We start from the raw sequence: 23,039 nt of genomic DNA, 5'->3' as shown, positions 1-23,039 counted from the left end.
AAAAATGAAAAGGTAGCATAGGCTACCATCACTGTATCTTACAATATTTACTACATGTATTCTCAGTGCAGATGTTATTCAGGCCATTTGGGCTTTCATGTTAAAACTGTTCATCTAATCTATTAAAAAAGACAGGAGAAAAAGCCTTGACATTTCTAGACCCAGTTATCAATCTGTTTATTAAAGTCCATTGTGTTTCTTATCAAGGAGATACAATTCAGATCAAAGATTTCTTTATTCAAGATTATCTAATGACATCCTGAATCCTTCGCTTTAAGAAGTTTCATATTTGACAATAAAACAAATCCACCTCTAAAAGCCTTTTTAATGCATCTACAAAAAAACTTCCCAATTATGCAATTTCCTACAAAAGTGACTCTTGCTTAATACTCAGAATGGGCAGAAATAGCTGTAGGACTTCAGAGAGTCCTACATAACATCATTACAACACTAGCATTTGCCATGTCACAGACCTCTAAGGAGCTTCTCAACAGCAGGAATTCCCACAAGAACACAGCACCTACTTCTACAATTGCGAAGGACTGAGATGTCAGACAGTTTATTTTTGGGATATTAACAATTGGTCTTAAGTCAGCTGTTTCTGATCATTTTCACAACTCTGCTGGAGTTGTGTGCACTGAATTTCTTCTCAATCACACCTTGCTTTTCAGAAGAGGAGTGTAATCATGTCCCAGTGACCTATTTCTAAATATGCAAACCAAGTTTCCTGCAGCATCAGTGAACTCCAGATACCTGACAGCGTAGTAAAATGTTTACTGGCTTTCATTAAGAATGCTCTGCAATACTCACATGCAGCCCCAAATGCTAATAAATGCGCCAACATCTCAATCATACTGATAGACACCCATCTATCACAGCCTACCGTGTTTTCCAGAGCATCCATACTCTTGATGTTAAATATTCACACTTTACCCTTATGTTGTCTACCATTTGTCACTGACCTACATTTAGTTGTAAATATTGATAATCACCTGCCAGTCTGCAGCTTCTATGAGAAATAGGCTGTCACTGATCTGCAGGAGAAGTGCTGCACGTGACAGAACTCCCAGATACAGAGACCTGTATCTTGAGAGGTGTTGGTCAGTATTGCTGTTCCCAGCAAGCCCTGGCAACTGGAAACCCTCTGGAGGCTACAGACAGCTATTACAGTTCAAGGTAGACTAAAGACTGCTTAAAGTTGTACTTAAAGAGCGTACAAAGGCTTGGTGCTGAATTTAAAGTCTCCCCAGCTGTCTTGGTACTGGGTGCAGGTCTGGATTCAGGGATCTGTTCTGAGATTGTTCTCAGGGGAGTATAGGTAATGATTTCAGAGCTGTTATATACAGTTCGTTAAGGAGCATGTGGCAGAGTTCAAAGGCTCTAAGCGCGTTTAGTTACATCTAAACAATTTAAAAGAAGATAAATCATTAATTGAGGTCTCATTAAGGAAAGATCCAAGCACATTCTTTCAAGAACAGGACTTGGAGGTTTTGTTCTGCTCCCCATCCAGTGAAAGTCTCGTGTCTCTACCAGCTTTTAGGAAGTGCTTGCTTCTTCCCTGACCTACCTTCATGTAAGTCCATTGACTTACTCAACATTCAAGTTGATATAAGGTAGGAAAGGATCAGATGTGTCCATGACATAACTGCTGAAAAAACTGAAAGTGTCATGGCTAAAATAATTAATGACTAATTAGATTATGAAAACATAAAACAGATTCAATACTAAACCATACAGGCAGAGAGTAGTACACTGGTCTTTGTAAATCAGAAACAACACTTCTGTCATAATTAGCAGTGATTTTCAATGTGGCATTTTTCACTTTTTACAATAAAAGTAGTAGTGCAGAAAATTATACATTATACTCAGGAGGAAGCAGAAACAGTAATTCAGTTTCAGCATGCTTCCCAGGGTAGTACCAAGGTTTATGGATTTTCTATTCACAAATAGGGATTATTTAAATATGAAGTGAGCATCACATGTTAAATGTTTGATCCATTTTCTCAAGAGATTTCCCACCTTAAGCTCTTCGTCCTCCTCAAAGGTACAGATTTATGAACTGCTGCCTCCCTGACACACGCACTTGAATGTTAAAGTTCCTCAGGCATTGCTTTTCATTGATGCCATTAAGAGCAACCCTGAGAAGGACTTGGGGGCATTGGTGGGCAAGAAGCTCAACACGAGCCAGCAGCGTGCACTTGCAGCCCAGAAAGCCAACCGTGTCCTGGGCTGCATCAAAAACAGTGTGACCAGCAGGTTGAGGGAGGTGATCCTGCCCCTCTACTCCGCTCTTGTGAGACCCCACCTGGAGTACTGCATCCAGCTCTGGGGGCCCCAGTACAAGAGAGACATCGAGCTGTTGGAGCGAGTCCAGAGGAGGCCACGAAGCTGATCGGAGGGCTGGAGCACCTCTCCTGTGAGGACAGGCTGAGAGAGTTGGGGTTGTTCAGCCTGGAGAAGAGAAGGCTCCGGGGAGACCTTAGAGCAGCCTTCCAGTACCTAAAGGGGCCTACAAGAAAGCTGGAGAGGGACTGTTCACAAGGGCAGGGAGTGATAGGACAAGGGGTATTGGCCTTAAGCTGAAGGAGGGCAGATTTAGATCAGATATTAGGAGGAAATTCTTCATCATGAGGGTGGTGAGGCACTGGACCAGGTTGCCCAGAGAAGCTGTGGATGCCCCCTCCCTGGAAGCGTTCAAGGCCAGGTTGGATGGGGCTTTGGGCAATGGGTTCTAGTGGAGGGTGTCCCTGCTGATGGCAGGGTGTTTGGAACTAGGTCATCTTTGAGGTCCCTTCCAACTCAAACCATTCTATGGTTTTTCTACTTTCAGAGTAGGACCTCTATTTTGTTAAAAGCCATCCCACAGTCATAATCTTAAATCCAAACCCCCTCATATTTTAGAGGCAAAAGGTTCTCTGAGCCTCAGCTACCAACCCATAGTATGTACTGTGTTCTACTTGCTGGATCTTCCAGCCATTGCCAACATACCTTCGATTTCACTTGGTCTGTTTCTCATGCAATACCATAACTCAGTGATGGAAATTGCTAGTGACAAAACCAATTGGATAATGCTTGATATTTGTCCCTTTGTTCTCCAGTTGTTTTCAAAGTTTACAAGTGCTAGCCACCAACATCACAATTATTTTTATTCTGCTGTTTTCTTTACAGAAACAGATGTGAGGAGGCAGTATGGAGCTCAAGAGAGGAAAGACCTTCATAAAATCCAGTGTACAACATGAGAAAGTGCCACCAGCGCACACAGTTCCTATCAGCAAAGATGATACAGGGAAAGACAAAAAGGCAGCTCTGGAGGGAAATCAAAGTGTAGCCGAAGTCCAGCTGGCATGTTTGGCCACACACAAGAACTACAGATTTTCTACCAGAGCAGCAAGGAACGGAGCTGGTGACACCAGCCTGGAAAAGTCATCTGGGTCCTCCTACAAACTTGTAAGGAAGAGTAAAACCCATGACTGCGTTGCTGAGGCAGACAAAACAGAGCAGTGCAGCCCCAGCAGCAGGGCCTGTGAGGAAGGTTTTTCTGGAAAGAGTAAAGGGCGACTGGTCAATAGCATCAGCTTTTCTGGGATGTCTAGCTCCAGCAGTAAGAAAGAGTGTGTGGTCAGCCCCAGCCAGTCTGCATGCAGCAGTCAGATGATTGATTACAGGAACTTTGTGCCACAGATGCCTTTTGTACCAGCTGTTGCAAAAACCATTCCCAGAAAGAGGATTTCCCTCAAAAGATCAAAAAAAGGGCTCAGAGATATATTTCATATTAAAAAAAATAAACCAGAGAGCCTCACATATCTGGTTGAGAAGGACAAGAACCTGTCCTCTCCAGGCTGCAAGAGCGAGTTGTCTGGGCGTCTTGCAAAGTATCTTTTCAAAACCGGAGACACATTTGCAGCTGACTGCTTGTCACAAGACTGCTCAGACAGCGAACTGCAGTCTGACTCTTCCTATGACTGCTGCAACACCCTGTGTGAAGATGTCGCCTCGCTGAAGAGCTTTGACTCCCTCACTGGCTGTGGGGAAATCTTTGCTGATGAGAGCTCAGCTCACCTGGAGCTGGAGAACAGCAAAGAAGTTTCACTGAGACGAAGCAAGCACAAAGACAGCCCCATCATGGGCTCTTTCCAAGGAGGTGTGGAGCAGCTGGCTTCTCCTGGCCAGAATGAGACCATTGAATTTGCAAAGTTTTGGGACAACATCAACAAATCAGTGAGGCTACATCAGAGTGCTCTGTTTGATAAGAAGGTACTGAAAATACCTGGTCCTGACGTAGAAAAGGCTAGAAGCCAGGCTGCTGTATCTGTGACAGATCCCCAAACGTCACCTGATAAAGATGGTGACAATTCCAAAGAGAGCTCAACAGAAACAGGAACACCAAAAAGTGACAACCAGGAATCCACATCCACAAGTGATGAAGGCTACTATGATTCATTCTCTCCTGGACAAGATGATGAAATGAAGGAAGCTCAGACTCCTGGGGTCCCAGGTAGATTTCCAAGAGACAGCTACAGTGGAGATGCACTTTATGAGCTCTTCTATGACCCAAACGAAGTCCAAATAAACCCAGTCATAGATGATGACTTGTGCACATCTGAAAGCATTTCAGAACAAGCCATTGAAATACCTTTGTCTATTTACAGCTTTCATGTTGGAGCTGAGGAAAACATGGCTTCCCAACCAGGTCTAGACATTATCAGCCAGGGTTTTTTCCACAGCACATGGAAAGGCAAAGAATGTTTGCTAAAGCTCTGTGATACCGAGCTTTCACTGACCATGGGGATAATAAACTGGCTGCGAAAACACTCAGGACTTGTTTCCTCCCCTGACTCTCTTCAGAGTCCTCAATCCCAACCAGAAAAGTCTAATGATTCATCGATCCCACCCAGCCCCAGTCCAGAGCAGAAAGTGAGCACAGAAGCTCAGCAGGAGAAACCAAGTAAGGAAGAATCTCATACATTTAACCCACAGGTGTCTTTGGATGAAAGCAAACATGAAACCCAGGCCTTTTCAGTAAACATTACTGAAAGAGACCACAGCCTGGACTCTTGCCCTAACAATTCTAATTTGGATTTCCAAGAAATGGAAGGGAATCACTACAACAATTCATCTACAGTGCCTGGGACTGCAGAAACCACCAGAGCATCAAGTTATGCACCACAATCACAGGCTAACAGAGACAATCTGCAGACATCTTCAACTGATAATGAGATGACAGTTTCAGAAGGATGTGAGACATCCAGAGATAAAAACCCACTGCCAGAAAAGCTGAACAGAGAGAGTGGCTCCCATAGCTCTGAAAACCCTTTGTTAGATGATAATCACGAAGTAGAATCTTGTTATTCCTACAAGACTGCTGCGACCTCACTCCTGGATTCCCTTGAGAAGGAAGGCAGAAATAAACCAACGTATCACTCTCTCTCTATTTCCTGTGACAAATCACTGCAGCCTCTTACTCTTGGACCCTTCCAGAGCTACATTAGCCCCACACCAACGGAGAGCAGCACTAACATAGTACAGCTCCTAGAGCGCTGTATAACACAAGTGGCATCATTAAAAATCAGCTATGAAAACAAGCACCTGGAAGACAAATGCATTGGGAATGAGATGAACAGTATCATTTGTAAGATGTCTCAGTACAAAAACAAATTATTGTTGCAGAATGAATGCAACTGCATTGCCCAAAATCCAGAATACTCCAGTATTCCTAGCACAAACCAATACAACTATGAGACAAGTTTCCAGTCCAGCAGTCTGTATCATTTAAAGCAAAGTGGGGAGCAAATTTGCTCTGAAGATCAGAAAAGTAGAGCAAAAATCCTAGATGACATCACAAGAAGTAAGATAAATTTTGAATATGCCCAGCTAAGTAATCAAGCACTCTCCTATTTAAAAGACCTTGCATTTGATCTCAGTCCAAGTGACTCCATCCCTGCTACAACTCTTAGTAGACCAACATTTTTACCTCTCTTTAACTCTGTCCGCTCAGACATACCTGCTACTTTTTCCCAAGCTTCATACAGCACCACCATCTCTCTAGGTGACCCGCCGCAGCCTAAGGAAGCCAAGCAGCGCAGCCCAGGGCCGTGGAGTTATGCAGAGAGCCCCTGCGGGGGCCTGGCTGGAGGGACTGCTCCATCCCCTCACCCGGAGGCAGCAAGCCCAGACACAGCAGTGACAGGGAAGAACCACCAGTAACACACCTCCATTGAAAAGGTGAGTGCTTGTGGGAAATCTGAACTTAAATGTGGAATAAGTAACATCTGCTCCCTTTTCACAGAGAGACACTTATGGCAGCTGAGTCTGATATATACTCAGGGTTTCTCAGTTTTCCAATTTCATTGTTTTTAACCTTCACTTCAGCCTGGTAGTTAAGAGTAATCAGAATTTAAATTACAGAATTGCCCAAACCAGGGGCCACATATAGCAGGTGTCACATTCACTGAGTCTTACAAATCTCATGCAAATGTTGAAGCTCCATCTTCCACCCAGGTGGAAGCTTTCATCCCAGTTAAAGTAGGGAAAATTTTTCCTTCTCCCACTCCAGGATCTGCCATGTTTGGAACAACGCTGTGAATATGGCTGCCTGGCCACAGACTGCAGGCAGCATTCAGCTCAGATTCCTCACTACCATGTCATGAAATCCTCTTGCTACATAATGACAGCATAAAAATTATGCCCCGCTTCCCCTCTGCAGTGATAATTGGATATCAGAGCTCTCTGCTGGAGTCCTGATGCGTAAGCTGCTATGCAGGGGGTCACACGAGAAAGCCAGAGAGCTGCTATGCTAAGTCACAAGGCAGACAGACATACCTTATCCCGCAGTTGTATAGATATGGTGCGTCCTCAAGCACAAGGGAAAGCCCACAATACTATGCTGCTGCTAAGTGTACCAAAAGGATGTTCTTCCTGACAGGGTTGCAAGCCTCAAGTCTCTCTCCAGCAGGTGCAGTTGGTCTTCGGCCAAACAGCGCTGTGGCACAGCAAGAGCTGAAGCCAAGGCACGCTCCTCGTGCAAGGCTTGACAGGCTTCTCGAGAGAGGGATTATAGGGTCTGTGCTGCACCTCAAGCTTTTGAAAATCCTTCAGCCACACTGACGTAGTGTAGGGAGACCCAGAATTTGGTCTCTGACATGAGTTAAGAAACACCTCTGCTGTACAACAGGAAAAGCTGCTCAAGTACACAGCCATTGTGCTGGTTCAGATTTGCCTGTCACACAAGGCGTTAGTCCAGAGAGATACTATCTGTTCGAACTGCTCCAACTCTACACTAGCTGAGAAATCCTCTGAGAGGAATCCGTCCTTGAAGCATAAAACCTGTATAAATTCTCTGTCATGTGCCCAGCCAAATCTGACAGCTTGGCTAGACTCTGCCCAACCCTGGCACTCTGAGAAGGAGCCTTTGGAGGTGGTGGAAGCTGGAGAGGAGGCTGCAGAAAGGGCCAGGGCAGAGAATTAAGAAACAGCTCATTATTGAATGGAGTGACCCAGGGAACACAACACTTCTCTGGCTCTTGTGGCTCACAGCAGCGTGACTGCTTTCTAGTCATCTCTAAAGGCTTCCCAAGCAGCACAAACTAAAATGGACAGTGTTTCTCTCTGTATGAGGCAAAAACATCCTTACATTTTCAAGTCTTGGGAGATTCAGCCACCCGCTTTGCTATTTACACCTTTGTGACAGTGCCCTTCCCCACTAATAAGTCTCCCATTGCAGGGAAAGAATATTTTTCAGGGATCTGAATGAAGTGAAGGGCCAGAGACTGTCAGTCTTCAATGCCTTTTACTAACACATCATCCAGTTACAACCTGTTCACCAGTGAACTAGGTCTTCCTCTAGTGAAAGAAGTGATTTTGCTTTTTCCATTTTTGTTGCAAAGAATGCTGCAAACAATGCTGACGAGCAAGCCACCTTCTTGCGTCACCAGATTTTTGGGCAGAGCTTGCCATTCAAGCACACACCATAGACCTTAGAACTACTTGCCTCTATTAGCTTATTTCTGAAATGAAAAATTCAGTACAGGAAAGGAAAGGTTTGTGGCACAGCTAGTATATGTAAGAAACCAGTGCTAGGCACAGCTTTTTAGGGTTAGAACAGCAGATCCATTGCCTGATATTTTTAGTTTGTTGTGAATATTAGTCTGCAGGGTACTGCTAAGAATATCCCTGCCTTCGCAGGCTAGGAACGCACAAAGGGATCTAATTTTGAGGAGTCATTTTCTGGTAGACATGGAGAAGGGAGTTATTGCTGCTGCGACTGTCAGAAGTGGTAACAGACTGTATCTTTACACTGTACAAGACATATCGCAAGTAGACATTACTGGACTCGGGGCACTTTCTACTGCATTGTATCAAATGGCAGCTGCTATATGCCACCATGTGTCAGCATCGATACCTGCAGTGTCAAGAACGTGACACAGTTCATATGCTACCACCTGAGTCCCAGAGAGACAAGAATTCAAGTTTTTTCCAAAAGGGATCTGCTGATTTTTGATAGAGGTTTCTCTAACAGTAAAATGAATGGCATTTTAAAATATAGATGGGATTTGCATATTCATGAAGTGACTTTGAGGAATGGTCTCATTACAAGGGACCATTTCACTACAGGCTTGCTGTTTGTTACAAATTTCTTACAGAAAAAGAACTTAGACAATAATTAAAATGGCATTTATCATGATTAAAAGAAATGGCTGTGGTGACAGATATAAACACTGCCGTGTGACTGAGTTTTCCTACCCAGTTATCTTCTTGCCTGCCCACATTAACAGATGGCTTACAGGTTTGCTGGAAATTTTAATTTTTTGGGAAGTTGACTCAGGAACTTGGCTTTAATCACAGGGGTGGTAGTGTAAGAGAGGCAACATACAAACATGGTGTCATCTCCGAATCCATGGAGACAGACATCATCGAGAAACACTCCTACACTGGACATGACTGTGCAAACCCCAAGAGCTTATACATGAGGAATGCTCCAAGGTTCACTGTTTTGAAATGCCACACTCAGGAGCTGTGAGAGAAGTGACAGAACCAGAGCCAGCTCCTGCTTTGTCCCTCAGAACTAACGCTGCATAAGCAGCCCCAATGCAGCCCCTGCTCCTCCCATGGACTCCCAGGCCTGACCTGGAGGAGCTGGGAAGGAGAAGGTCAACTTTCTTGCCATTTATCATGGGGCAGAGGAAAAACTGATATAAAAAAACATTAAAATCTCCAGGTTTTGTCACCATCTCCACATGTCCCAGTACCCACAGTAACAAATGAGGTCATCCTCTCTGCTCCAGCTAGTGCGCAGGGTTCCCCTGAGCCATGCCTGGTTTCCAGATCTTCTTTACCCTGCTGAATGCAGACGCACAACTGTGATGAAGAATGGTACAAGAAGTGCCAGTCTCAGTGCCTCTTCTGTTTCCCCCTTCCCTGGCATTTTAGAGAGAAATTTGCAAATGCCTCATATCTGAGCTCACCAGGAATTTGAACCCTGATGGTAAAGGAACCCCAGTGGCAAATGGCATCCTTACATGGGGATATAGAAGGTGGAAATTACCGGTAGGAAGTGCAGTGAAAGGAATAATTTTCATTCTTCAATATCAAAAGGCTAGGACTTAGGACGTGAATGCAGTCCATCCCCTGAATATGGGGAGGATTCCTATATTGTATATTCATGGACCATAAAAACCAAGCTGCAGAAGTTTGTGCTTTTCAACCGGATGTTTTCCAGCGGGGAACTCTTCATTCTCAAGAAGGAAACACTGTCCTAGAGCAGTGCATTGGGATGTCTTTTCCTGACTGTTGAAATCTCTGGAACCGACCGAACAGGCAGACAACACTGCATGTCATAGCAACTGGACACAGGTAGAACAAAGCACTCTCTGCAAACAACAGCATTTTAGACCACTGAGCCATTTCTACCACTTAATGTGGTTTGAACTGCGTCTCCCATTAACTGGTAGACGTGGCAGAGCAACAGAAACCACGTGTGCTCCCAACAATATGTGCTCACTTAATTCAAATGCTGAACTGCCACATTATGCACCAGTTGAAGCTTTTGGATTTGTTTCAGTGATAAAAGGAGCGCATTGCAATAAGCTTGCCATCAGGTCAGAAAAAAATAGATAACTGTCAATCAAAGAGAGATTGCCATAATACATAGGGCAGCTGTAGATAAAAGAAGACAGTGTGGCATACGTGATTGCTGTTATCAAGGAACTGAGATTCAGAAGCAGATAAAATACAGCCTAGACACTGCAAAGTGACAGAGGAATGCATATCTGACCATCACCAACTGAAGGGCTACTCGCAGTCTAGGCAATTTCTGTAATGCTTTTTATTCCCTTCTGGTTCAACTTTATTCCCTCTGTCTTAAATAAGGTTGCATTTCTCTACCTGCCAGGCATAGGAAAGGCAGACTGCAGTATTTGGGTTTGATAAAAAGGCAAAGCAGAGCCTCATCTGCATACAGGTAATTGATAAAGTATGGTATTATTTCTCAAAATGGCCAGAGAGATGCCTTAAATAGGTGAGAAAATAAAGGCAGAATCCCTCAGCACACAGTAGGGAAAGAGTATGGTAACACATTCAAAGCCTGGGGTAATAAATCTATATATTTCCATGCTCCCTCCATGGCCTAGCAAAGAGGTCCTCTCTCAAGTCTCACATGATGAAATGTAAAAACAATAAAATGCAGAGACAGCCAGCACATTTTCTGCACTGGAAATGCCTCTGGCTCTGAAACGTACACCTTTATAATGTGAGTTGCCCAGATTGTCTTGCACGGAGCCAGATATTGAAATCTCATCTGACAGTCCACCAGCCACATATGCACAAGCACATACAGACACGCTCCTGTTCAGACAAACGCATCACAAAGTACAAATGTGCTGTTTGTCACATATGGTAGCACAGAAGCAAAGAGCAGGGAGACAGAGGTGACAGGCCACTGCCTCTGCTAATACATTTGAGTGTTAGTCACCATGTGCCCAGATACTTGGGCTAAATGCTAAATTAAACAATTTTCTCCTTCATTAAACACTGTTGCTTCTGGACTTGGCTCTGTCTCACTGTACTGTCTTCATGGGACTTTGTCATCAATGCTTACTCTACCCAAAATCAGAATTCTATCAGGAGGAAGAAATGTTCTTGCCAGCTTATTTGCTAGAGAAGGGTTTTTTCAACAGTTATCAGCACAGATGCACTACAGTGTTGTTAAATGTGTTTCATTTTAAAACTGAAGAAATTGATTTGCTGCTTTATCCGCGATTGCAGTAGGATGGTTTCCATGGAGACGGTCTTATAGGGACTCTATTTTTCCCCTGTTGACAACAGAACAGAAAGCTAAATTCTCATCTTCATTGCACCAGCATAAATTTGAAGCCAGGGGAACGATTCCCAGATTTAACCCTGAGAGCAGAGGTTGGCTCCCAGTCTCCTTCAGCCTTGAATTTGAGATTTTCAGGGGGGTGGCAACGGAAGAAAAAAAGGAAAAGGAAAACAGTTTCTGTGGACAGCAGCATGGGCTGAGGGCCAGGACATATGAAACAAACACAGTGCCTTTGTGTGAGAAATGGGGAGAAGTCAAGGCAGAATGCAGACAAATTAACTGTTTATTCAGAGGGTTAGTGTCTTGCCTGACACTTAACTGCAAAAATACAAGTCAGGTTTTGGCTATAGAAGCTTGACTATAGAAGACCTTACAGTTATCTCCATGAGATTGGGCCAAATAACACCCCATTTGTTTAAATGAAGGGATGAATCATTTGTTACCATTCTAAAGATAACTTGCTTCATTTCTGTGTTGCTGTGATGGACAGGAAAGCATAAGGGTGGGAAGAAGGGGGAAGCGAGAGACTAGTATCGTCTTCATTCAAAAAGGACAGAATCTTGCCCTCTCTGGATGGAGCAGAGTCATGGAGACACTGAATGCAAAGCAGATCCTCAGCTCGAGAATGCTCTGTACAAATATGATGGCATTTATACTCACCAGCCAGCAAGTAAAAAAGAATAGGAGGAAGAGCCTGGTAACCTCAGCTTTTTGGACCTCACGTGTAAAATCTCTAGTTCTGTTCCCCCCATCAGAACATGCAGAGAGGGGCAGAACCAGAGTCTCCAAACAACAGTGCATCCTACCTCTTCCAATGGGCTGCAGCAGGTGCTTGGAAAAGGAGTGTCAGAAACAGGGCAAAGGGAGAATTCTGAAACCTGAATTAACCAACCTCCCATCTTCTGGCAGCCAGCGCTCTCTGAGCTAGACAGTGGCTCCTCCTGGGTGTCAGGGTTTAGCGCTCCCTTTTCCAAACTCACTTAAGCATATGAACTTCAAAGCCTTCTGATTTGTGTTACGTACCTTTAGTACCTTTAGTTTGCTTTATGTATGTCTTTCAGGCACCTCTTAAAATCTCATCTATTGTGCTGTATGTATCAATTTTGCTTTGTAAAACTTCCAAAATATTCCTTTTGAACGTCCTCCTTTTCTAACATCTATTAGTCCCCAAAACAGGCACTGTCCATTATGTGGCCTGGGAACACTTGGGAGATTACGGACACTGTTGTGATTGTACATTCAGGGCAGAGGCCATGCTTCAGTATGTAAGTCTGGGGTCTCTGTGCAAACAAAGACTGATAGTCCAGGGAGATAGAAAGCACAGAAATCCTCAGCACCAGTAGATTTTATGCATTTTTCTCAAAAAAACCCAACCCAAACCAAACAAACCAACCCCAACAAACCAAACAACAAAAACAATCCACCAAACCCAAACCAAAATATTTTAAATTTGGCTAAAGTGAGAGCAAAAAAATAGACCATCCCAGTGAAAGGCATGAAGCACTGTTGTCAATAGCACCAGGAGCCTGTACTCTTTTGAGGAAATGTCCAAAATGAACACAGTTCCTCATCAGGTCTTATGGAAGGCTGTTGTGTTTTAAGCAAACTCTCATTGTCAGTTCTTCAAGAAAGGCTAGACTGTATACATCTGGTGTGGTGACTTTCTTCTGCCATTCAAGTGATGGGGACCGCATCTCATTTACAACATTTGAAGGTGTGAAAGATGTTTGCAGTTCTTGGACAGCAATACAGCTCAGGAGAGAGAGAAGCAAAAAGGTACTGTACGTTAGATTTTTCCTATGGAGTAAGGCATTAAATCTAAGGCTCCCTCTACATGCACTGTGGCAGGCCCATTCAGGTAAAGCTTAAAAGATCTTGTGGCACTTGATGATAGTGGCAGCCAGTGATTACAACTGTGCTAATGATACCATGACATTGCAGCCAGCAAGTTTCTCTCCATAATCAGCTATCCTCTACTTTGAGGTGAGTATATCATCCAAGGGGAAACTGTCAGTCAGCAGGTCAAGATATAGAGAAGGTTACTGGAGATCCAAGACCAAAGAAGGTCCTCTTTGTCCTTATTTCTGACTGAACAATTCTCATTTCACAACAGAGAACAAGGTAGGAAAAAGCAGACTGCACTGCCCCATCTCCTCTTTACTAGCCTTCTCTAACTGTAATATTTTCCTTTCCAAATCTATGGGTTTTTACCTTCATGACAACTTTCCCTCTAACTTGCCCCAAACAGACTCAACTCTTTCTTCTCACATGCTGTACATTCCTTCTGCTCCCTCTTGGCGACCAAATCTACTTCAAAAGCCCTTTCCCTTTCTCACATGCCTGCCAACCTGACACCTCCTCGCAGCTCATTCCCCCTCCCAGACAATTCTCCTCACTCTCAAGAACCTGGAAACCCCTCTTCAGGCAGGCAGCCTCCTCCCCAGACTCTGCATCCCCACCTCACTGTCTGAGTCTGAAGCAGTGAAGAACAGCTGGGAAAGGAATTTCACACAAAGGAAGCAAAGCCATAATTTAGATCTGGCCTTTTGCTATCACGGGCTCTTCTCTTCTCTGTTTCATTCTGCAAAGGAAATGTGCTGACTCTACAGAATCCCAACCTGCAGCATGTTGTAAATGATTATGCACAAAATGAAAATCGAGTGCTCAGCACTCTGTGAGAGCAGACAGGCTTGCACAGCACCCACAGTGCCATGCCCACAAAAGCTCTGTTTAACTCCAACAGCAGCCACAGGACTGAGCCTTGGGTTCTGTGCTTTGCTCACATTAATGGAGGTGTAGACTGTGACTGAAGGGCACAGAGATGCGAGAATCACAAACTCAGATTAGGCAAGATTAAGGATTTTTGTCCCCCCCAAACTCCCTTTGTTATGTTTTTCCATCTCACAGCCAAGAGAGGGGAAAAAAATCAAGCCAAGTGGCTTCTGTGCTGTGATACACAACCAGGGAGATGTTTGCAGAGAAATCAATGGCAAAACAAATTCTATCTGATTTCAACAAGGAGAGGGAGGGAGCCGGAGTTACAGCAGGAGACACTAGGCAAAACACTGCATCAGAAATTTTCACAGCTCCAGCTTTTCAAGAGAGATTGTGCCCTCTGTTTTCAGCTGCGCTTTTAGGAAATATTCGATTGAGTGTTAGCCTTAATTAACCCTGACGCAGTTGCATTTCTGAAATAAGGGAAGGTTGTATTTTACACAAACATCAAATGAGGCTTGTCAGCAGCAGGAAAAACACTGAGGAAAAGGAGCAGCTCTCCCATTTGCGTACTTTAAATAGAGGATGCTGCAATTTGTGGCTCTCGGAGAAATGCAAGCTCAATCTCCTTTCCTTATCCATTCTGTTTTCCCTCGAACATACAGGCAAGTTGGATTTTGCTCTCAAAAAAGCACTAAGTAGACGGTTGCTATAGCAACCAACTCCCTGAAACCCGTTCATAATTAAGATGGTGGTCTAACCACCTACCAAATACATCTTGCAAAAACCCCAAGTTTACAGCTTCCCAAATAACAACTGAATGTTTTTAGAGTGAATCTATCTGATCAGGGCAAGGTTGGTTAGGTTAGTTTGCAAGAGGGATTAGGTATCTGGAAGTTTGCTACTGAGATAGAAAAAAGATGCTAGGAAACAGCAGGGTTGCAATTTAAGGCTTTTTTGGCTAGATTTCTAAAGCTTCAATCAATAACACCACAGTGCTTAAATCATCTCAGCTCTCAAAAGTACTCTTCAACTATAATCTGTAAAATTTCAGAACACCTAATGAACCATACTTGCAAATTTAAAAATGCCCTTAGCTTTTTTTAACAATTCAAAAGCTGTTTTATTTAAAAATCACGTAATAAAACCAATAAAGAATTTTTCTGTTAGAGAAAGGTATGTTAGTTTTCCCTTCAGCGTTTATTAAAGGAGATGACAGCTACACCATATGATTGAGTTCAATCCTTGAAACACAAATCAAGAATGGATGAGGTTAATTTAAAAATGACATTTATTGCCGATTGATGCAAATGATAGAAACATGAAGGCTTTGTTATGAGATTTTATAGAGATAAACATATGTACAGACACTTAAAAGGAAGAATTCTCTCTATTGCTCCCTTGACCTCTGAACCTTACACATTTCATATTATTAAAGATAGCATACCCATCAGAAATAGAAATTGTAATGCCCTTTACCCACAGTGGTTCAATCAAATCACCATCAAACTATACAAACATAAAATGGTGGGGCAGCTTATTGTTTCCCAAATAAGACTAGTCTCTATTGCAGCGTGTTTTAAACTTACTTAATTAAAGGGCCATTTAGTCTTTGAAATATTAAAAAAAACACCCCAAAGATGAAGTGGGCTTTTAAAAGAAGTCCAGAGACCAGACAACTTTCATTTAACTGAAGAAAATTTAGTTTAAATATTGATTGTTCATACTTTACTTCCATTTTCCTACTTTTTATTTGTTTTCTTGAAAAAATGTATGTTTTCCTCTTTATTTTGTCAATTGTTTTACTAGCCACACTCTAATGTTTTATAGACCAGTAGTAACCCCAGAACCCCACACTGCAAACTGCTGCTCTGCAGTGTACTTCTGAGCCCTCCAAAAATTCTAGATTTCATGATAAGAAAAGGAAGGTTCCACCTTTCTAGTCACCTTCCAATAAAAGCTGCTTCTTTCTAGCTTGGTTCTACCCCTCTTCAGTCACCATTGCCTACCGTAACACTGTTCCCATTCTGCTGTTCCGGTCCACGCCTTAATTGTGGTTTAGGGAACATGTATTATTGCAAGGCCAAATCCTGTAGTTCATTTTCAGCCTAACAACCAGTAAATACCATTAGGAATTTTGATTGATTTAAACTGTTAGGATACTGCTCTTAATACCTATGGGATTTCCTCAGAAATCAATTTCACTAATCCCCATCATTTGTATGCTCACGTGAACCATGCTGCACTGAGCTGTGTTCTATCGCCCCAGGTCAGCAGGGCAGGATTCTTCCCTGAGCTGAAATGTGACCTGTGTCAGAAGGAACGCTACCTTCTTTTATTCGCTAAAGAAAAAATGAAAAAGTCTATAATGGCAGTAACTATTATTGGATGCTAACTATTATTGGCCTAATCCTGAGTAGCAGAGTGACCTCAGCTGTATTTTGGCTTCTCTACAGACAGATGATTGAACTTCCAACTGTCAGACAGTGCTGGCAAAAAAACCCAAACAAACAAACAAACAAACAAAAAAACCAACAAAAAACCCCCAACCAGTTTCTCCATTTCTTTATCTAATGTTATACCTTATACCTTACCTTATTCCATCTACCAAAAGGAATGGAAAATGAGGCAATTCAAAAGAATGTGCATAAATCAGCTGGCTGGATATAGACCATAATTATGATTTTTCACCTAGCAAACATAAAAATCTTTATGCTAGAAGTCAACGGTGAATAATAAATCATTACATTTACCCTGGTTATGTATTTTCAGCATTAGAGATAAATTCTTGCAAGGTACAACCAGTCTCTTGTAGGAATGCTCTCTAAAACTACATAGTTTACTACTGCCACCCAGAAAAGTCCTGCGGGATAAGGGCAGGAGACAATCATAACCGAGCAGCTGGGTTACTCTTCACCTGTACTGAGAACCAAGCAAGCCAGCAATGAGCAATCAGCAAAGGCAGGAACACAGTCCCCTGCGAGCCAGCACCACTTGGCTTGGGCAGGATTAATGTTGTATACCAGACGGCCCTTCTGGCAATTCAGGAAGCCACTGATACGATTCCAAAATGGAGGTGGTAGCCAGACCTGCACTGAGCTACTGTTACTGTAGCTGAGCTGACACTGAGGAAGGAAGTTAAAGGGATGTTGCAACCTGTATAATCTTAAAAAAGGGCAACGAAATTTTTTTTGAAGTACTAGTATCTGGGAAGCCTACAAGTGGAAAGCTGGCAACAACCAAAGCAGCACAATTTAGCTAGCCTGTAGGCACTGCTTTTGTTATACTTCTCAGGGTCACATACCTCTTTCCTGCACACGCCCAGGATACACAGGCAGCGTGCAAGACAGCTTGTCCTCCCCAGTCAACACACCATCTGTTTCTGTGTTCCTATGAGGCATAGGTTTCTTCAAGTGCTGACAGCTCTCCATTACTTGGGCTTTTCTGTGGGCTGGGAAGACGTGGATAGTGGAAAAAACATAGATAACATGGGCTCTCCGGAGGGCACTGCAGTAGGACCAAAAGTTTTTTGCGTGGAACAGCTTCCATCTGGCCTGGCCTGTTACAGCACCTAAGAAACCTAGACAAACCTACATTCTCGGAGAGCACAACATTAGACACAGCATGTTCCCACGCATTTACACTGTGAGGCACCTTAGCTAGTCCTGTGTGCAGTCTGCTTGATCCACAGTCTGAGTAACTGCCCACGGATCATGGAGCATTAACTGTAATTGCAAATCCACTGGTCACCTCTGACTCCATGCAGTGATTTGCTGAAAAGCGCTGTTCTCTACAGTGCACAGGCCATGCACGATCCTTTCACATCCCCTATTCACGATCTGCTTCACTGCCCAGCCATCTCATAGTTTCCTCATGCTAGCGTGTCTGTGGGACAAAGTGGGCACGGACTTTGGCCCAAGAGTCGCAGTGCTCAAATCAGCTGAATTGAGGCCGGTTCTATTAATAAATGTAGTGTTAGTCACTGTGATTTCTGATGGGATGCTACATGTGTTAAAAGAATGAATGCTTCATGTAGCTTCCAATTAGCTTGGAAATGTTTTCTGGTTCTTTGCCTAGAAGGACTCAGACAACAGTAGCATTGTTAGCAATGAACTGCCACCTCCTAATGTTGAGTTACAAGAATTAGTGGCTTAGTAAACTACCACTGACCTTCTTTTATTATTTCTTTTAATTACTCATGAAGCTTTTGAAAAATGCTATAAAAAAGGTATTTTAAATTAACAGAAATTGGGACAGTATATATTTAGAATAGATGAGTTTATTTGCAACTCTGTGGCATCAAACTATTGCTCAGGGGAAAAAAAAAAAAGACAGGATTCCTAAATATGTTTTAGACTGGCTTCCCCATTGGTCTGTAACAAATCAGTTCACCAAACCCAGAACTCAGACTTTTTAAAGAAAACTGCCTTTTGGCAACTGTAGACCCTGAGCACTCGCCATTAGGATGTGGTGCCAAATTTTCTTACTTCTAATCATCAGACTCAACCTCTTCACAATCCTGTGCTACTGCCCTGCTTCTGCTGCCTTTCACCTTTCTTAGCACTGATTCCTTTCTGCAGGAGGGGAAGAGATGCAGGCCTGAAGGTAACATTGCTAGAAGCAGCATTAACTTTATGTGCTGCACCCATGAAAGGGGTTGCAGAGAGAACGGCTCCTTATCTACCTCCCTCTGCCTTTTCTGGTATGTTGTTTGGACACAAAGCCACAAGACTTCAGGAAGGTCTTCCAGGAAGGGACTTCCTGACCCTCTTCTGCTGCTACTGGTGCATCTGCACTCCTCTTACCTACATGTCTCTTTGCTTCAAAGCAGAGAGCGCACCTCACCCTTAACCTGACCTGCAGGCATTGTGATGTTGTCTCAGTCCTCATTTTATTTAATCAGCTCAGGAAATCTATAGAAAGTATTCTGTTACCTAATAAGAACGTCATACGGCAATCATCCACAGAATATAAATCAATAAACTTCCCCTAATGGCAAGTTATTGCTCATTGTATCACACAGCAGTCCACTTAGTGTTATTATTAAAGGCATAAAAATGTAAAGTGAGCGCAATACAACGATAAATAATGGCCCAATACAAACCACTTCGTAGTGGAAAAAAAAATCCTACCATAAAGAGAGCTTTCTCTAGTACCCAGGAAGAAAATCCTTAAGTTGACTAAGGGCCTGACTATTATCAAGTTGATCGACATGAGCATTGAAAACCTTGTTTACTATGCTTTCAGACAGGAGATTCCTGACTTTTTACAGGAACTAGTTACTTAGTTCCTTAGACACAAGTCTACAGTAACATAAATATCCAAAGCAGCATAATCAATTGAAAAAATTTCTACTAAGTTATTAATTGACACACAGTATATTTCTTTGTGGTTTTGGGGCGTACTTGAAAAATCCATCTCAGTGAGAATAAAAATATGTTCATTCATCCAAAAAATCAGAAAAGTTCATTGCTGTAACTTTAATTTTTTTTCTTCACTTTTCCACCTGTGCAGTTCCCATATTACAGTATTGGGAAGATAATAGGTAAAGTCTTGTTATTAGAACACTTCAACAATTTGTCAGGTATGCTTTCAAATTTCCCTTCCATGAATGGGCAAAACTAGTAATTTCCCCAACTTTAACTGAAAACTAGAGATTTCTCAAGTGGCTTATTTAGCAGGCAGTGGTGTTGCATCTGCTTCTTCAAGAAAACTCAGTTCCGTTTTCCTGTGACCACTGTTTGATCTCTCTTCATGCAGGTTTCCACATTTAAAGTTGTTACTGGTAACGGGCTAAACTCCCTTCTACTGAACAATGCCAAAGATCAATCCAATGTTAGGGAAAAGCATAAACCAACCAATGCTGACTAACAACAGATCTGATTTTGCTTAAAGGGCTCAGGCCTTTCTTCAAACACAGTCTCTTAAGATGGGAAGGGATCACTGGTAGGACTGATTTTCTTCTGGTTTGTACACTACTATCAAATACCTTCCAAAGTGTCAACTCTGAATTAATTTATAACTTGGTAGTATTTATTAACAACATTCCCATGAACATAAATACCCAAGAGTATAAAGCTCACTGAATGATGTCCCTCACTGATTTCTGGAAGTCTTGTGGGTTTTATGCCATGGGAGCAGACTGAAAACATTCACAAAATCTTTGTGTTTTTATCAAAATTTCAAATTTGGAAACTCTGCTTATCTCATCCATGGTATCAATGAGGTTCACTTCAAAGGGTTTTACAGGATAGCAAGGCATGAAGGCTTAGACTCGATTTGTAACAAAAAAAATTAACAGAAATTACAATATTCTGGACTTTCTTCACAGTATTTCACAAGGCTGAACTTACAGCTTCCATAATTCTAGAGTCTTTCTGAGGAATTCTGTTCTCATAAATGAGAGAGGAAGAGAAACAGAGATGGTTATGATACACTGACAGTTATGACAAACGGACAGATTTTTAGGATGGATACTTTTGTTAATATCTTTGACACTAAACAGTTGCATTTATGTGAATATCCAAAACATCCATATTGGAGCAGATGAAAGCAGTGACCAGGAGTGAATGCTTATGGAAGAGAATCAAAATAGGGCAATCAGTGGTATTAAGCTATCTAAGTTAAGGGCAAACAATATTCGTGCCATTGTGTTTAATAAACAGACCTATCTTCCATTAACTATTTAATCTCATTTTGAACCAATACATACTTTAGGCCTCTATGACATTCTGTGCTAATGAATTCTACAGTTTAATTTTGTGTTGTATGGGGAAAAAAATGTACTTTACATCTATTGCCTAACCAATATTCGGGAGCCTGTTACTCCCTGTATTCTGTGAAATAATGAATCGTTGTCCCCTTTTCACCTACAGTGTACCATTCAAGGATCATGTTCACATTCCTAATAGACATCTTTCCAAAGTAATACACAAACATGTATACAACAGAAATATTAACTATTCTCCTTGAAACGTACACAACTTACTTAGACAAGTATCTTAATCTCTTTCTTCAGGTCATGAAAGCATAGCAGTACTAGTGGAACTAGGTGTTATACGATACCACTTTCTCTTCTTTCTTCTCTAACTTTTTTTTAGAAATTTTAGCCATAAAATATAGAAAACTTAACTCTGCTCACTGTGTCCTTCTAACCTTGTAAGCGACTTTCTGGAGGGGATGCAAATGGAAGCTTGAAAACACAATAAATTATTCAGTTGTGATGTCTAAGTAGGCACTTTTTATCTTTACAATAGAGCAGGATGTCCACATACTGTGCAGATCTGCTGTTACAATGTAGTGGCCTTTTAACTGATTCATCTGCAAGAACACAAATGCTTACTAAACAGAAATTTTAACTGTGTTAGTCATCTGCCTTTATCAAATAGAGTTTCCATTCCCCAGAAGGAAAGGAGCAAGAAGAATGCCATGTTCAGCTGGTCGTGTTGCATTTGGGCACCCTTGGATTTAATTTCCCAGATACTCTGACCCATTCTACATTCACATCGTTTAATGGACATGCAAGTTTACAATAGACCGTGTCCTAATTTTTTGACATGGGGGGAAGGGCAACAAAACAGTGTGTGCTGTGGTTATGAGATGAAAACAGGTCAGCAATTCAACATTTTCTGACAAAGTGCTGGGTGAGCAACTGTAATGGTAGGTTAAGATCATGGTAGATCACAGCATAGATTCTTAGGTTTGATTAAGGACGGTAAATCCAGCAGATCCTCTCTCCAAAGACTGCCTGTGTGGAAAGGGAATACTTGGATGGCTAAGAAAAAGCATTCAACAACGTTATCAAAATTCGGCAACAGTTCTGGGTCGCACATTCATATTGGCCTATTTCCAGTTTGCAGAGCAACTCTATAGGATCTGAAACAAGAGAGCATCAGAGCAGCCTACATCAATGACTGAAACAGAGGAATGGAAAGATGACAAAGAAATACTGTCTTCTCCATTCAGTGCAGTGCAGGGCTCAGCTCGAGTGTTACTGCAGAAAACTCAGCTGCTCTTGTGCTTCCATCTTTTCATTTATCTCTGGGTTGAGCCTGCTTTTAGAGCAGGTCCAGTAACACTAGTAGTACCTTGCATGTTTTCCATCATTATCTAAGCAGATCTGCCTGGATTCAACATCTGTGGCTCACTCTACCAGGCTCCTGGTCATAACTGTTAACAGAAAGACCTGCCAGTCTTCACACAAAGATGGTGTGTTTAACATTTAGTGTTAGAAAAAGAGCGTAGTGTCTGAAAAGAAGTATATTAAACCTCAGAAGGGTTTGCAGAATATCTAATTTAAGATGAGGTTTTCACCTAGCAGAAAAGCCAATGATGGCTTAACTTCTTCAGCACTCTACAGGAGTCTGTAGGAGACACTCATTTCCCTTCCTGTTGAAGGGAAATGAGCTCATCTCAACATAAAAGCTGCTCCACAGCTCACAGCCCTTATGATCTGTTATACCCCATCACTGGCAATGCAAGTTATTCAACCTGGCAGGAACCTAGAAGTTACGAAGCCCAAAGGAAATAATTTGGGCATTTGCCCTCTGCCTCCCCTGAGGTGTTTACCAAGGCATGTCCTAAACTGACTCACTGGTTTTCCTTCCTGTTTTTTTCTAAGAGGCTGCTATTAAGTTAAACCCATGCAGCCATACAGTCAGTTCTAAATAACAGGGTCGTAAAATTTAAAGAACTTACTACAGTCCAGACCAATTGCTGTTGTTACGTCATGAACACTGTTAAACATAGCACAGGAAGACTTCCTTCTCCCCTCTGACAGCTACATTTATCAGATTCCCAGCCCCGACAGTTAAAAAAAGAAGTTAGCTTCCAAAATTAAAATTACCTCCTTCAGTAATGTGAACAGAGTCACTTATACTAGTTAAGATGTAACTCTATATTCATCTCTCTAGTTACCTGCATGACATATACTGAACCTAAAAGCGAGTTTGAAAAATAGATCTTTTAAAAATACACTAAAAAAATGAAGTTTTTAGAATAAAATCTTAGT

The 23,039-nt window shown here is 42.2% G+C and overlaps 1 protein-coding gene across 1 annotated transcript in view; it reads left to right on the top strand.

The window, feature by feature from the left end:
• Positions 1-23,039, top strand: part of AMER3 (APC membrane recruitment protein 3) — a 42,322-nt gene that overhangs the window by 4,475 nt on the left and 14,808 nt on the right. The window contains exon 2 of the mRNA XM_054836016.1: positions 3,169-6,222. Within this exon, the coding sequence (XP_054691991.1) occupies positions 3,190-6,204 (3,015 nt within the window). The 5' untranslated portion in view covers positions 3,169-3,189 and the 3' untranslated portion in view covers positions 6,205-6,222. The remainder of the gene's footprint in view (positions 1-3,168; positions 6,223-23,039) is intronic.

Source organism: Grus americana, chromosome 9 (assembly GCF_028858705.1).
Source record: "Grus americana isolate bGruAme1 chromosome 9, bGruAme1.mat, whole genome shotgun sequence".
NCBI classification, from domain to species: Eukaryota; Metazoa; Chordata; class Aves; order Gruiformes; family Gruidae; genus Grus; species Grus americana.
This window is presented reverse-complemented; position numbering and strand designations above follow the sequence as displayed.